Below are 16,614 nucleotides of genomic sequence, written 5' to 3'. Positions count from 1 at the left end.
GAACCTGTGCATCCAGGGTGCAACGTGTCACTCAAGTTCCTCCTTGCCAGCAGTGTGACTGTAACCAGGCAAGATCATGAAGTTAGAGTCAAGTAAGTCGCTTGTGCCACTTGCTGTTCCCATCAGCTTAGCCTGAGATCTGAAGTCCTGACTGCATGGAAGTGTTGCCAAGTGTCTGAGAAAGTAACATGAAGAACTATTGTCTCTGCGGTACACAAAGAAGTGTAGCTGCAAATCTACCTTAAAAGCCATTCTGTCATGGAAAACCTGAATCAGGGGCAGAGTTCAAGACATATCTTTGCCAGATTTCCACTCAACCTAATAAACCTTTGTCTATGTGCTCCAGGTGCCCCCATCACAGAAACACCTCAACAAACAGATGCCAGCTTCTGAGCAAAGCTGAGCTAACACAGTTTTAGGTAAAAAAATAACGTCACTGTTACTTATCTTGCCCTGCCCTTTACAAAGTTTGATCTCCGCGTTGCTTTAAAGGACTCCAGAATCTTGTATTAGTCTTGCAGTAGCTTAGGACTCTTTCTGCATGCTTTGCATTAGAGGTACAGGTACAAGAGCAATGCTTGGTTCAGTCATGGACTTCTTCATTTACTCTTTAGGTTTTCATGTTGAAAAATGACTATTAAAACTTATAGAGCAAATTGGTTTTGAATTAAGTTTTAGTTTCAAAGAGATCCCACTAAAAAATAAGTCTCAGAGCTAAAGAGCAACACATGCAATTGTACTAAAGCAATTCTAACCATATCAGTCACATCCTGTTGTTACTGTCCCACAGCAAAAGGGCCCTTGGCTTCTGCTGAGGTTGTCTGCATAGTTTGTCTTTTGACAGTTTCAGTCTATTTCCCCCACCCTCTTTGCATTTTCCATTCTTCATTTCTTTAAGCCTTTTTATCCCTTTGTTCAGGAGACAGAAATGAATGCAAAAGTGAACCCAAGAGCCTGAACTAAGTTTAAAACTAGGTTAGAACAAAGTTTTTATCTATTCTCATCTTCTGTCTAACAAGGGGAAATTATCCTATTAGTTTATTGGAAACTGTCAATGAATGCAGTGTAATAAGTTACCATACCCGGTGTCATAGAATCAGAGAAAGATTTAGGTGGGAAGGGGTCCCTGGGGGTTTCCAGTCTGAGCTGTGATAACGGCAGCACTAACTCCCGAGGTAGCCCAGCTCACTCAGGACTTCGCCCACTCAAGTTCTGAATATGTCCAAGGCCGTGGGCTACAGCCCCTCTGGGCATCTGCTTGATGACTCTCAGGGGAATTTTAAAAATTCTCTTAAACCAAAATTTCCTTTGTTGCACCTGTGACCATAGAGTATTTTAGCCCAAATTACTGATACTTCCTTTCAATCTTAATGAATTTTAATGTACAGCTTTTGCACAGAAAGTGTACATTACAGAAGGCTGTTAGAGCAGACTGAAACAAAACACTACCCATGGAGATGGCTGTGAACCAATTCACTCACTTTTTTTCTTTCTTTTTTTCTGACTAAAGTAAGAAGTATGTTGCATGTTCTGCTCCTACTTTATTAGTTTTAATTCCACCTTTTTTCAGTGCTGTTCATTAACCTAATGTCACTGTTTGGTTTGCAAACACTACTCAGAAATACTTTATAGTTGCATTTCAAATCTGTTTGTCAGAATCTTTTGTAATATCAGTGTATCTTTTCAATCTTGCAAGGCTGTTGTTTGTTTCTTTACATCTGAAAACAAACTGATGCTAGAGAGGTCAATTTTAAAAATGCTATTTCTTCTTCAGAAAGAAACCCCCGAACTCACATAATAACTAAAACACAGGTACAAAGCTGTAGACATAGACTGGTGAGATTAGACTGCCTGGACATTATCTTCATTTCTGAATAGATCAAATAGCATCGCTGTAAAGTTGAAAACTTAAGGGTTGTGGATAGCGTACCAAATTTTTCCTATCCCAAACCAGATCTGGAAACATAAAATAAGGAAACTATCGTTTAAAAGTATTTTAAAACTTTTGCTTCTGCTTGTAAGGCTGCCATCTCCACCCCTCCTAGCCCCCTGTGTAAGGGCATGCATTTCCCAAGACTAAACTTGTATTGCTGCTGAGAAACCAAATGTGTTTCAAGGACTGCAAGTAGTTTGCCATGCTAGCAAACTACATTTTATAGCATCAGATTCCAACCTAAGTTCCACCAAGCCCTATAGGTTTTTACAAGAGACAAAATGTTCACACTTCTAAAAAATTATCTATAAAACTGAGTTCTCTACTTTGTGTGTGTTGATGTGCAGGAATAAAAAAAAATCCTTGACCAGTTTAATAGCAACATTATTCCAGTAGCATTTGGCTATGAGGGTTTAGATTCAATAGAGCAGCCAAAATCAAACATCAAACATGATAAAAGCACCAAGAAATTTAAGTTCCCTTCAACCCTGAGCACCTAAATGCTTCTATTTCAAGTCTGAAAAATGGCACAGGAAAAGGTTTCCCCAAGGGCACATTTCTATTTACACTGACTGTGTTTCCAGTACTAAAAAGAACTGAAGTGAAACACAACAGAGCTGCTGTGGGCAAAATGCTCCATGAACAGCTGAGTGCCAGTCTTTTAAACTGGAGTGTAACCAAGAAGAGTGTTTTAGAGGCTGCTTTTTATCTTTTTGCTCCCTTCCCCTGCAGATGAAAGGGAAGATATTACAGTTATCTTAGAGTTTGGGGGCTTTTTTTTAGAAAAAAAAGAAGGAATATTTTATTGATTCTTTGCATACCCAATGTTACTGCCTACCAAGACACTTCAGCTGCTGTTCAGCCCTGGGGACACCTGGCAGGGCTCTGCCAGCCATGGGTGTCCTCTTCCGCCTCTGCTGCCCTGGAAGCTGTGCTACAACCATGATACCCACCCACCCACCAAGCAAAAGCTGCCTCACACACGTCTATTGTCCTTCTCATCTCAGGTCCAACAGGTTGAAAAGCATTTGGTTATACCACATTAGGCAATATAGGAAACAATGGAGATGTATCCAGGAAAGAAAGAAAGGTCACGCAGTGCAACAAGGGATGGACAAGTGCTGCACATGTTGGGCATGTGGACTTTATTTTATAGAGGGTGGACTGAAGCGTATCAAGGTTTTCAGGCTGGGATCTGAGCAACAAGAGCAACCATCAAAGGATGCTCAGAGAAAGCATGCACAGATCTCCAAGTGGGAGCTCAGATTGAGTTGGGCTGTCTAGTTTTGAGGAGAAAAAACACCTAAGAGTTGATACAAGTATGTGTGTAGGAGCAGAATTAACTTGCAACTCTTTCACTCCTATGGTACCTTAGATGAAATTACGACTTGCACACCAAGAGATGAAATTATATGTTTTTAATATATAGATACGTATTTTAAGCCACAGATTACTAGGAGAACTTGATACCACAAGACACTGAGAAAGGGCATTTGGTTCAACCACTTGCATCGCTCAAGCAGATTACCTCAGAGTTTGGTCATGTACAAAGAGCAGCAGCTACCACAGCCAAATGTGAAGACGTCTGCCTTCATGCCCTCTTCCTTCACTTTCTTGGTCTACCCCCTCATACCTATACGTCCCACCTTGACCACTTGCCCCTCACTTACTCCTATGCTGCAACCGACCCTCAGATCCCCACCAACTTTTCTCATTTGTCTCATTCTGGGACAAGGACATCCTCTCATCTACCTACCACCAAGCATATTAGATGATCTATGGGGTTGGTTGTGTCCAGGTGCTGACCCAAGCTGCAGGAGAAGCAGGTCCCCATATGTGAAAGGGGCTTCCCATGCCCAGAGGAATGGGTGCCACAACCTGGAAGACTCCATTTCAAATAACCAGAAGCGTCTCTTTGGAAATAGAGGGTATCAGCAGCTCTCATTACAGACTGCAACCATTCTCTATTCCACAATACCTAAGAAAATTCAGACCCTTTAAAATGACAGAAACATTCTCTGTTCAGAAAACACAACCTTTTAGGGACTGGTTCTGCTTTGACTGGGAGCTCTGCCAAGGATTTCAGCTGGAGGAGGAATGAGGCCCTTCATTTCAGTTAGAGCAAAACAACACAAACAGCATCACAAATGCCCATCTGGGACATTTACAGGCAGGGAAGTCTGTTTTCTTATCTACCTCCTCAAAATAGTGAAATATTGAGGCAAGAAATATCAGGGGTTTCTCTTTCTGCCTGTCTTTGTTGCATTATATTTGGAAAGCTCAGAGTGTCTAAAGCCACTGGTAACAAGCTGCCCCCTTTTCGGACATGTGAACCAGACCTGAAAGCTTATGACAGACAGTCTTCTGCCTGACTGGAAAGAGAAGTGGCAAGAAGACAAGACAGGCACTTCTCAGGAAGACCATACATCCCCCATCCTGTAGAGACAGGCATCGAGGATTCTAATCTAGCAATATCACTGCCTGAGCTGCTTGTGCAGGTGACTTAGCACTTCTGAAACTGGAAATGGATTTCCAGAATGTCTACTATATGGAGAAAAGGTGAGGGGGAAAAAATAGAAGACTCAAAACAATATATTTGGCAAGCACATTGCAGAAGCTGCTAGTACATGCTGCGGTCCCAGACCCAGTGGGCTGTGCTTACCTCATTTGTTTCACGTAGGTGAACCTAGCCAGGATGTTTTCTTTAGTCGTGGGCAGTGTGACAAGAATGGGACATCCAAATAAGGTCACTCAGGATGTGTTTAACAACATCGGGTAAAGTCTGTGGCAAAGGCTTATGCACACACACACACACAGAGCATCCACTGTACATACCGTTGACTTAGTGCGTCATTATTCCTAGAATAACTTCTGGAGAGGCACTCCACCCTTGTATTTCCAACTCTGAAGATGTGATTGTCCCAGAGCCAGTTATTACAGTGATTTTAAGGATGGGGAGACAGAGGGAAGGGCCCCTGATTTCTCTGACCTCTTTGAAGGGGTGCAATGCAAGGAAAATTGTTAAAAGCAGAGGGTAATTTCAAATCTGTCAAGCCAAACTCCCTTGTGATCTTTGAAACAGCAGAGAGCAAAAGGCTTCCTGAGGCCATCCCGGATACCGAGATAGCACAGAATTCTGCAGAAGGACAAGCCACACACCTGTTTAAATATAAGTCAATGTGCTTTATTAAGCAACAGGTCCACAGGTGCTCCTGCATGATGAAAGGTAGTCCAGCACTGGGAGGGAACGTGCATTTTCACTCATAGGAGAATCCTGGAAAGCAAGCCCATTATACTGAGTAGAAAACTCCTGGGGTTTTTTTAACTTGCAAATTTTTGATGGTGCATAAAGCACTTTCAAGGAGCCTGCAAAAGGTAACTGAGAGCAAATCACTTGGAGTAACTTAAATTAAAAATCTTACCTTTCCCTTGTAAGCCCTCTGCAGCTGAGTGAAGTGATAAGCAATAAAAGAAAGGCATTACTTTGCTAGCAGCTGGGCAAGGGATGACATACAGTTACTGAGCTCAGGGTTTTACAGATCTGAAACAGTTTTGATCAAAAAATGACCTAAGGCTGAAACTCAAAACAGTCAAAATGGGGGAAAGTCAGATCTCAAGCTGCTCCCATGACCTTAATTCAGTTCCTCTTGTGTACAGGTTTGGGTATAATTGGGAGTTAAATGATCGTATTTCAATAAATTACAAAACTTCTCACTGGACATTTGCTTCATTCCACACAGAAAGTTATGATGTTCATTTACAGATGTTCGGTATTGTGTGGCCCATCTGCTGTGTGCCCTGGGCTACACAGGGTACCAGTGAGGCACAAGCGTCACAGTTGTTCCAGTCGCGGCACCTGGCCCGCCGCGTGCCCAGCCCCAGTGCCCTAGCCAGACCCGGGCCGCCTCTGAAGCAAGAAGCAAGGAGGCAGCAGGAGCGGGCCTGGGGTGAAGGCACGGCTGAGGGAGGGAGGGGAATGAGACCCACTAAGGGGCAGAGCATCAGTGATTTTCTCAAATAAATTTCAGCCTGCAAGTTGGGGCCTGTCTTATCCATCCTTTTACTTTAAATCTTGCTCTGAAGTGAAAATTTCCTCACTTCACCTCAGTGGTTCCCAACATCCACCATGGGTGGTACCTCCGGGCTGGGTCCCAGCTGCCTTTGCAGGATGCTTCCAAGGAAAGTCCTGTGCCGCTGTGGCACTTGACACTGGCTGTGTAGCATCCCTGCAATGGGAAGTGGAAAATGTGGCAGTGTGGCCTTCCTGACCACACAAAAGTTCACGTTCAGTCCTGAGGTGTAGGTCAGACCTGCCCTTTCCCACCAGCATGTTTCAGGCTCCACACGTGCTCACACTGCTCTTCTCACAGCTCCCACTTTCCTTCCCGTCTCCTTAAAAGTATAAGCTCCTCATAGGAGGGACTAACCTATGTTCATGTTTGAACAAAACTTAGCGCTACCTGAACCATCCATTTGGACTAAGGTAGCAGTTAAAGAAAAGCAGCAGTTCTGAGTTTGCTGAAATGTTTTTGGTCTTCAAATTTAGTTCCATTTCTTTCTTTCCTTTGCAACAAGCAAAATCTATAAGACTCTGTAGCTAATTCTTTACTGAGAACTGAGAAAAGCCATCTCAATTCACCAAACATCTCAGAACAATATAGAGAACAAAAAAAGCAGTATCAACATATGTGGTAAAAGTTGCAGAAATATTGCTATTACTAATGCCACAGCATAAGGATACATGAGAAGGTCGTCATCACTTCTTATAGACTAACAGACACAGCTGAAAAAGTAAGCAAGCTTTCATACACCTGGTTACTTCATCAACAGCTGAATGGTTAGAAGGTAAGAAAGTTACATACCAACAGAAGGAATAAATGGATCAGCCTGAAATAAAAAGAAATGGACTGTTAAAAAAACCCACATGCAGTGGGAATTTGTAGGTTTGAAACAACAACAACAACAAGAGTCTATGGAAAGGCAAAAATTACATTATCATCCTCACAAGCAGAGACTTAAAAAAATTTGCTTTAGTCCAGCAGCCTAAAGAAAACTCAGCAAAGTCTGGAGTTTTGCTGACCCTATGGGAAAGTTTTCAAAATGCCAAACTATTTAAGCATGTGAAAGCAGTTTTTCAGTTTTTCCTTTTCTGACATATAAAACAGCGAAAGAGCTGCTCACAACTAGCATGTGCTAAAATAGAGCTCGAATAAATTTTTCAAACATCTGAGAACTGTTTTTCTGCAACTAAGACACCAGAGACCAGATCAATCCATAATGGCAAGTACAGAAAAATGTCGTGATAAATATGAAATATCAAACCAGAAAAACTGCATTCACAAAAGAATGACAAAAAATTCCAAGAGGACACACTATCCTGTAAGTGCCTTTTGCAGAAACTTTTGCTTCTGAGGTATACATATCCGCATTTCCATGGTAGTCTAATGAAAGGGAGCAAAAGAAAAACCAACCAACCAACAACAAACCCCCCCCCCAGCATTTGTTTTAATATCAAAGTGAAAAATATTAGTGGATAATTTCAACAATAGATACATCACTCTAAAAAAGAGAAATAAAAATAACACCCCTTTCCCTCCAAGCTATTTTTTAAATTAAAGCAAAGCATTTCAGATGTTATAACTGGTAAAATATTTGTAGCCTAGATGCCTCTCAGTGAAGACAGCTTTGTCAGTCTACTCAGTTTAAGATATGACCTTTATACACTTTGGCTAAAACATGCTGTCATTTACACAGGTGTATATACACTGACGCAAGTCTCTAGATTTACACAGGTGTGACAGAAGAATTTGGCAGAGTTTTGCTAATTTTAAACAATAAAAAAAATTTCAGATCAACATCTGCCGTTGGTTACAGTTGTATCAATCCATGATACGGTTGGTGCTGATGGGACTGCCCCACAGCTTGTTAACGAAACTAAGAATTTTTCATACTGTGTCCAACTAGAGACTGTAACTGAACCTAACATTGCTACAATTAAAATCCTTGAGTTTCTTTAAAAAAACTTATGAAATTGCTGTTTGGTACTCTTCAGTTTTGTATAAATTTTTGAAAGAAACCTTAACACAGTCCATTTTTATAACCTGTTATTTCTATTATTGTTTTACCCATACACACAGCATTTTCATATAATAAATGGTACCATATTTTTTTAAATCAGATTTGTTTGTAAAGACAAGGAACATTGGCAGGGCAACTGAAAAGCCAGTATTATATCTTGGAACATTTTTTAGCGTCACTGTCCATTTATTACTTTCCAGCTTGGTCATGTCCCTTTGTAGTTCTTCCAACCTTGTTTGTTGCACCTGAAGTAATAGAAAAGTACCAATAGGAGAGCTTTCAGGTTTGATTCAGATCCTGGATCTGAACGGGCCACACTAACCTCTATGACTCTCTAAAGGACTGCCAGCCCGATGTGCAATGCAGGAAAAAACACACAGGTTTAAAGTGTTCTACAGGTAATTTTCAGCTGTTTTGTCACCTTTATTCAGGTGACACAAAATGAAACGGGAGAAACAAAAGGGGCAGCTTATTTGAAGTGGGTTATGCTCACATCAAGTTTCTTTTGCTTAAATGGAGTGACACAAGTATCAGCCCAAAAGGTTCACTGCTAAACTTATACCATAATGAAGGGAGAATCAGGCACAGGACAACCTAATATCAGCTTTTGATATATTTGCAAAATATTGTAGCAGTATTTGATGTTTCCACTAAATCAGAATGTAGTTTGGAAACTGAGAGGGGAGGTGGGAATCTAAATAAACAGATAAGTCAGGTCTGAAGGGTCATTCCCTTCAGTGAAAGTTAAGTGCAGTGGATTGCTCTTCCTGGATCTAACAGTAGGGGCGTGGGAAGATTTCAGATGTCACAGGGTTGTAGATAACATTTGAACATATGATTAGCTTTCGTGAGCTGTCTTTAGAAACCTTACATTTTTCCCCCCCGCACCTTAGCCAGAGATCCTTCCCTTGAGGTTTCAGGACACTTAAAATGTTGCTTTGACAAAAATCAAGGATGTGGAGAAGTTTTTCCTGTGTGATGTCACTTTGCTGCCCTTTATAAGCCTCTGCAGAAAAGAAGGGAACCTATCTGAGGATTCACACTCCAGACACAGGCGACCAAGGGCAAGCAAGAAGCACAGAGACATATTGAGCTGCAGATACCAACCGAGGGTTAGGAACGGTGAGCCATGCCACAAAGCAGTGCCTGCAGCTGCCTGCGGTACATGCTACTGGTATTGTGTAGCCTGAAGGCTGCCCTCGCCTTTCCCAACTCCTCTCCACTGCTGCATCCCAGCTGGGGGAATGGAGATCACCTGATGCACCTCTACACAGATACAGAGAGGAACAGCTTCCATCTCCAAATCAACGCTGACGGTTACATTGATGGTGTTCCTCACCAAACCATCTACAGTAAGTAGCGTACTATGGACCCTCAGTCTTCATGGGAGCAGGGGAGGGAGAACAAACTTCTGCTTTCTCACTAGCTCTAGAAAATACTCCTCTCATTATGCAGGCAGACAGAGGAGTACAGCGATGGGATGGAAAATATACATAATTACAATCCTCCTTCTGTTTAACAAATAAACAAAATTCCTCCAGAGAAATCTAGTGGATGGGGAATTTTATTCCTTGCCTAAGAGAACTAAAGTTCTATAGTACCTGTAATAATCTGCTAGCAAATGTTACCTGAATTATCCTTCATTTCATGATTTTACCCACAACTTCTTGTGGAAGTTGCAATTAAAGGTTGGTGATGGCATCCCCCAAACAGCTGCTTCCCATTGCACTGAGAGTATTACCAAAGGCACTGCAATGAGGGAACTCATCACAGCAGTAATGGGAAACTGATAGTATCTATAAAATCTCTTTTTCGGGGTAGAGAGCTGACAGCTACTAAAACTAACTCTAATCTGCGTAGAACATGGGTGTGCCAAGGTCGATTAAAAAGGGGTAAACTATGAAAGTCCAGGCTGTCATAAAAGAAGTGTTAAGCCTTCGAGGTTCATGAGAAGTAGATATTCCCTACTGTAACTAAAAGGTTCTCAGATTGTCTCATCATAGTTTATTTTCATGGAAAATGAAGGTATTCTTCTTCCTTTGCTGAATGCCTGACCTAAACATTATAGTTAGCAGAAAAATGGCTTTTTTAAAGAGTTAAGGTTCTTTCATAGCATTTCAAAAGTAATTCTCTCTTAGCAATACTCGAATCACAAGTAGCTAGGCATCATAAAGTCATGTTAATTGCTATTGCTGCACAGCATTTTTATACACTCAATTAAAAATGTAAGCATATGTTATGATGTTTTTACATTAGTATGTAAGGAGCAAAGAATGTTTTTAACAGTTAAAATTTAATCAAGGAGAAAAAATGAGCAAGTTCTGCTATTTTTTAAATATTTTTTCAAAGGAATTACTAATGAAAAGCAGGAATTATTGCACTGTCTTATTATTCTTCCTACATATTTAAAGGTTTTATAAAACCAATTTTAGGTTTGTTGGTCAAGAACCAGTGCGAAGTTTCAGAGAACAACAGACAACAGAATGTCGTGTTTTTCCCGTATCTGCCATGAAGCAAATACACCAGTATTTGGAATGGTGGAGCAGGAGAAGTGGAAATCAGACAATGCCAGGGGTCATGAAAGGGAGGGTGACTGAATCTCTGCCAGGTCACCATGGTACCACTGAGACACCAGATTAATGAGAAGTGCCAGGTTCTGCAATAACCCCCCGCAGCTGCACAGGCTAGATGCATACAGCCCTCCTGGGTAGGACCTCAGGGTCGCAAGCAGCAGGCACAGCGTCAAACATAAGCCAACAGCACACTCGCTTTGAGAGGAAGGCAAACCACCTACCGTGGCAGATCAAGGAAAGCTGTTAATTCCCACTCAGCACCGGTGAAACTGCTCTTTGAGCACTATAGCAACACCACTTCAAGATGGATGTGAAGAAACTGGAGCTGGTCTGGCAGAGGGTTTTCAGGATGGTCAGGGGCCTTGAGCACGGTGTATCAGGAGGGTTTGAGGGAGCTGGGCTTGTATACTAACAAGGGCATTAAGGATAACCTAATACCACAGGGTAGTCACAAAGATGAAGGAGACATCTTCTGGGTAGTTACAGAACTAAGGGCAATGTCCCCAGAGTGTGGTTTGGGACTTCACAGGGGATGTTAGGGAAAAAATGTTGTCTTTGGGAGGCTGATGCAGCACTGAAACAGGGCACCTGGACAGGTGGTGACATCTCCATCTCGGGAGCTTTTCAAAACTCAGACAGACAAAGCCACAGCTAACTTGATCTAGGGTGGGCAATAGTCCCAGGTCATGTGGGAGGTTGGTTCAGACCCCCAGGGGACACTTCCAGCCACAGCATCTGTGGATCTGTAAGGCAACGGTGCAGTGCTGAACTGGGTGCTGGATTTGATATCTTTGTTTTTCTTAACAGGTGCCCTAATGATGAAGTCCGAGGGTGCTGGCTCAGTAATAATCACAGGTGTGAAGAGTGGACGCTATCTATGTATGGACATGAATGGAAACATTTTTGGCTCGGTGAGTGACCTTTACTGAGACTCAAGGCTGAAAGGCACGTCCAGTCTGCTACTGTGGTACCTGTTTCCTCAGTCAGGGCAAATCTGTACAGCTACAGTAGGAGGATACAGATTTAAGTGAGCTGAGGAACTGCCGCTTAGGTAAAACTTTCCTCTTTTCTTTGATTGTATTGGGTTGCAGAGCTGACAGAAATCATCTGAGTTCCTGCTTGGGTAAATGAGGGCAGAATGAGATCCAGTGGTAGACCAATCTGAATTCCTGCTGTAGCATAGAGCCATGGGTTGGGAGCAGCTCAGACAATGCAGCCCTCAGAAAGAAAACAACGTTATCATTATAATACCTTTGCTGAAAACATGGGCATGCATCTCAGATCTACATTTGACTAAGCCTGAGTTGCCCGAGTTACAGAGCTGGCAGATCAGAAAAACACCTGCTGCAAGATCTCATCCCTCTTTCCATCTTTAATCAGTACTTGTCATTCACCAAATCCCTCTGCTCACAGGTGTCATCTTTTTTCCCCTAAGCATTTCTTCAGTCAAGAGGACTGTGTGTTCAACCACCAGACACTGGAAAATGGGTATGATGTGTACCAGTCTCCCAAACACAACTTCCTGGTTAGCTTAGGCAGAGTTAAACAAGCTTTCTTCCCTGGTATGAATCCACCACCATATTCCCAGTTTTTGTCCAGGAGAAATGAAATCCCTTTGTTTCGATTCAACACACCTGAGCCTCACAGAAATACTAGAAGTGCAGATATCGATCCAATGGATCCTCACCAAATTTTGGTCCCACAAAGGAAGATCTCCGTGTTTGGATCTCAGCTGCAGCAGCAAGCAGACTTCTCCCACATGCCCAGAGAACCTGTGAGAATCAACCAGAACGACGTGGTCAACCCAGATGACCCACATGCTATGATGGATGCCAGGAGGTACGCAAGTCCTCGCTTTTATATTACGAGATAACTGTGGCCCCACCACTTGCAAACCGAAGACATGGGTGAATATAATAGGCAAAGGAAGTGGCTAGTACCCTCAGTCTGAATGTCAAAATGGCTATGAGAAACCTGAAAGACATTGGGGGAAAAATCCTTCATTTCCAATTTTGTTCTTACAGATGATAGTTTACTGAAAAAATCAGTTAGCCATGTTCCAGCTGGGGCTCTGTTTTACTGGAAAGAAGATACATGTTTGGAAAGAATAATACAAACCAAACGTTTTAGGATCTGAATCACTTTAAGCATTCAGCAGCAAAAAGAACAATTCACTGGAAGGAAATGAGAAACTGATGTTACGTTCCTGATATAACTGGAAAGACACCTGAAGCATCTGATATTCCAAGAGAGACAGGGAATCCTCTTACTAACACCATCCCTGGCTGTGCAAACACAGCAGACAAACTCAGTGATGGTGTGTTATTTTATAAAAATTACTATATATATTTTTAGCTGTTAAGTTGGAGCTTCAGTCTCTTTTCATGCCTTTTAAGAGTCAAAAAGTGAGCACTCTGCTGTCATAGGAGCAGAACACATGGAAAACTGAAGGAACTGACAGGAGAACAGGGCAGGATCAAATGGTCTTGTGTAGAAAGAGTAATTTCTGACACCTACTGAATCCAAGCTGAAGTCTGGGAAAAAGAAGAGTCTGTCTCTTACGTGCTTCTCTATCACACTTATATATACATTAAATTCTAGCATCACAATATGGAAATATTATGTGGAGACATTCATTAGTTCTGCATATTTCCAACCTAGAGAAAAGTAGCAGGTTACTAATAATAGTGTGTTAAACAGGATGGTTTGTTTTGCACACTGCTGAGCTATACAAGGAAAAAAAAATCCAAAAAATTATGTCTTATAGGCATCAAACTATTAATAGTTCATGAAGACTCCCATCTAATGAGTGAAAATTAGGTTTATATTTAAAAAAGAAGAATCTAAGTTTAGCATTCATGTTTCTATTTAGTTCTGAGCAGGTATCAGATGCTTTATACTTTTAAGACTGAAATTAATATTAATCTGGAGGTCTCTAATGTTGACAAAACTTTTTTACTGCATTGGTATATGCTATGGGTAAGTTTACTTATCAGAATCTAACCTCTATATATACAGCTGAAGTTTAAAAATCTGTAGTTAAGATGCAGTATCTGCAGAGCACAGCTTTTTATTGTAATTTAGGTGTCAAATTGTTAGCTGGTAGAATTCAGTATAGCTTGATTGGTTTTAATGGAGCTATATTCATTTCCACAAGGACTCAGTCAATTGTGTACACGCTTAGCTATTTTTCTCCCTTATATCTTTTCATTTTGATTCAGTCTTCCTGTAATCTTAAAGGTGTGTGGATTTGAAAAAGTTATTCTTGATATACTCTGCAGAAATCAATAGCAAAGGTACCAATGAGCTGCACAAAAATCCAGTGTGGTAGATATTTGAAAAGATCTTTTAATTTTGGTGTGTGTCCATTTTCTGCATGTCAGGATGCAGATTCCTCTGTTTTGTTCATTTAGGATATTCAACAGCCTGACAACAGTCTGAAAATGGTGCATTTGTTTCAAGCATGCTCATAGGAATAATGCAAACATTAGGCTAGACTCTGGTCCTGCTCTTTTTTCTGTCTCTTGAAGTAATTCACTGAAGCCACTGGAGTTACAGCAGTGTAACAAAATCAAAATAAGTCCCCCCGTGTTTCTTACTTTCATTGAAATTGTTCTAGATTTAGCACAGAGTCTGTCCTGCTGACAGCATTTAAAATAATCTCTTTTTTTTCCCTACATATGTATATATATGTACACGATACCACTTTACCTACAACATCCAAATTGTTATGTTAGAGAAGTCACAGGGCTTGATTCTGCTGTTAGAATAATTTTCCTATGTGGAGTGATTCCTAATTCATACAACTCCTTAGGAGTACAGGACAAGCCAAATGATTAGGATTAGACCAAGAGTTCTGTCTCATAATTTGTTGGTTTTCATCCTCTAAACTCATCATGTTTTTGATTAGTTTCAAAAGGAAAGGAGTGATTCTAATAGATTTAGGAGAATTGCAGGGTGGATGGATATTTGTGTATTTTCAGGCTTATTCAAACTAGAGCAATACATTTTACCTTGCTGTCTATACAGTGGAGAGGTGTGATTATATGTTTAGTTTAATAATTTTACTTGATTCCTATACCATTTTTCTTGGCTTTTGCTCCTTGAGAAGTCTGGACTGTGATTACATGAGCAAAGTTTCCATTTTGCATTAATTGTTGTAAGCTCCACAGAGCTCTCTAGGATCCAAGTCAATGGACGTACAACTTGAATCATGGGAAGTTCTGTCTTGATCCATATAAAACTTTGATGAGAAATGTCAGTGGGGTTAAATCTCTATGCCATCTCTATATTCATACATCGGAACAAAGTAAGAAGGGTTGCTCATTCCATCAGCAGCCAGGGGATTTAATCCCTGAGAGTGAATGCACAGTGGATTTTGCATCAAAAAACCCCATTTGTAATCATAGATAACTGTATTAAAAATGTCAAAAGAATTAATTCTTCAAAGGATGTGCTGGCAATCACTGGCTAGTAAGAAAGCATTACTTATTTATATTGCAATATTTATTTATTTATTGGAGTGGGTGTGAAGTCCCACAGAATATTTATAAATATTTATATCAATGTATTATAGAGACTATTTCCTTTTATAAAAGTACCAATAAACTTTTCTTTCTCACCAAATGGTGGATTCTGCATCATCTGTTCAAGCTCCCCATTCCAGAAGGACTTGAATAAACAAATAGCACCAGCTGTGTCCAAAAATTTTTGTGTCGCACTATCCCCTGTGATTTCCAGCCTCGTAGGTTGCAGCTTCCTGGCTGTTTCACACACCACAACCATGAAAGTTCTGTGCAAGATAATAAGAAAAACAAAGTCTTAGCAGGACTAGACTGACCAGGAAGGGATTGTCACCTCTACTGGGAAACTTCTTCTTCAACCCAAAAGCAATGGAAAACCACTGGTCTAGCAGTTCAGTCCTGCTGGTAAATATTTGTGATCCTGGCCCCAAGATCTTAGGGTAAAAGATACACAGTAAATTACCGTTACTGCTCATACAAAATATTCTAAGTCCATTCCTAGGGCTATGCCACGGCTCTGTTTTGCAGCAGACAGGTCGCAGACTGGTTAAGTTGCAGATACCATTGTCGCAGCTCTTTCCCACAATGGTCCCCAGGCCCACCAAGGCCCAGCAGAGAGCTGCAAAACGGCAAGCGCCCATGGGTCTGACAGATCCCCTCGCAGTGCTCCCCCTCACCACAGATACTCTGTGGAGCTCTGTCATAGTCAGTAGCATCATTTGCATCTGCTATGGCACCAGCATCAAGAGAAGCATGATATCACCACCAGGTACCACAGTACTGTTGCACTTTGTGGGCGAGAGGACAGTGGTCTTCAGTGGCAGGGTGATCAGGTAGGTGGGGAACTCTCTTCTGCAAGATCCCTTTCTCCTCCCGTTGCTAAAGTTTAGGTTCGTGGACTTCAAAGGGGGAAGAAGCACAGCAGGAACGTGCAAAAGAATTGAAGCATATGAGAAACTTAATAGATGCCAAGGCATCATAAAAATATCAGCTGGTATCTTTTAGTCTCCCACACACTCAGTACTACTTTGAGACTGTTCAAACTCATTTAGAGTAAGCTACGCACAGTGAAATAAGAAGAAAGCATGCTGTGGAGCCACCACGGCCCCAGCGACCTCTCTCTGCCACCTCTCTTTCCAAGAACAGGGCAAACACAAAGGTTTGTTCAGTTGTCTCTCCTTGCCCAGGAAACTCGCTCTGTTGTGATCTGAAGCTGCAACTGGATCTTAAAACAAGGAAAAGTGCTGAAAAAGAGGAACAATGCAGATACAGCTGTTTTATGGATCATGTGGTATGATTAGAAATAATTTCTGAGACCATTTTCTCCATGCATTAACTGAAATAAAACCACCAAACATCTGCAAGGTACCTTAGCACAGCACTGGAGGCGACAGCATGGATGACAACGGTAAAGGACAATCAGAGAAATCCAGACTGCCTGTTCCTAGTGTCTGTCTAAAAGCAGACACCTCCTAAAAAAAGGACTTGATCCCCATGTCTAGGTTAA

At 41.4% G+C, this 16,614-nt stretch overlaps 1 protein-coding gene across 1 annotated transcript; it reads left to right on the top strand.

Moving 5' to 3' along the window:
• Nucleotides 1-7,773: 7,773 nt before the first annotated feature.
• FGF23 (fibroblast growth factor 23) lies at nt 7,774-15,192 on the top strand. The gene is made up of 3 exons (XM_005234736.3): nt 7,774-9,363; nt 11,392-11,495; nt 12,020-15,192. Exons 1-3 carry the CDS (start codon nt 9,141-9,143, stop codon nt 12,455-12,457), a joined length of 765 nt encoding a protein of 254 aa, XP_005234793.1. The 5' UTR covers nt 7,774-9,140; the 3' UTR covers nt 12,458-15,192.
• The last annotated feature ends 1,422 nt before the right edge of the window (nt 15,193-16,614 follow it).

Source organism: Falco peregrinus, chromosome 6, assembly GCF_023634155.1.
Source record: "Falco peregrinus isolate bFalPer1 chromosome 6, bFalPer1.pri, whole genome shotgun sequence".
Lineage (NCBI taxonomy): Eukaryota > Metazoa > Chordata > Aves > Falconiformes > Falconidae > Falco > Falco peregrinus.
Note: the sequence above shows the minus strand (reverse complement) of the source record. Positions and strands in the feature narration are given on the sequence as shown.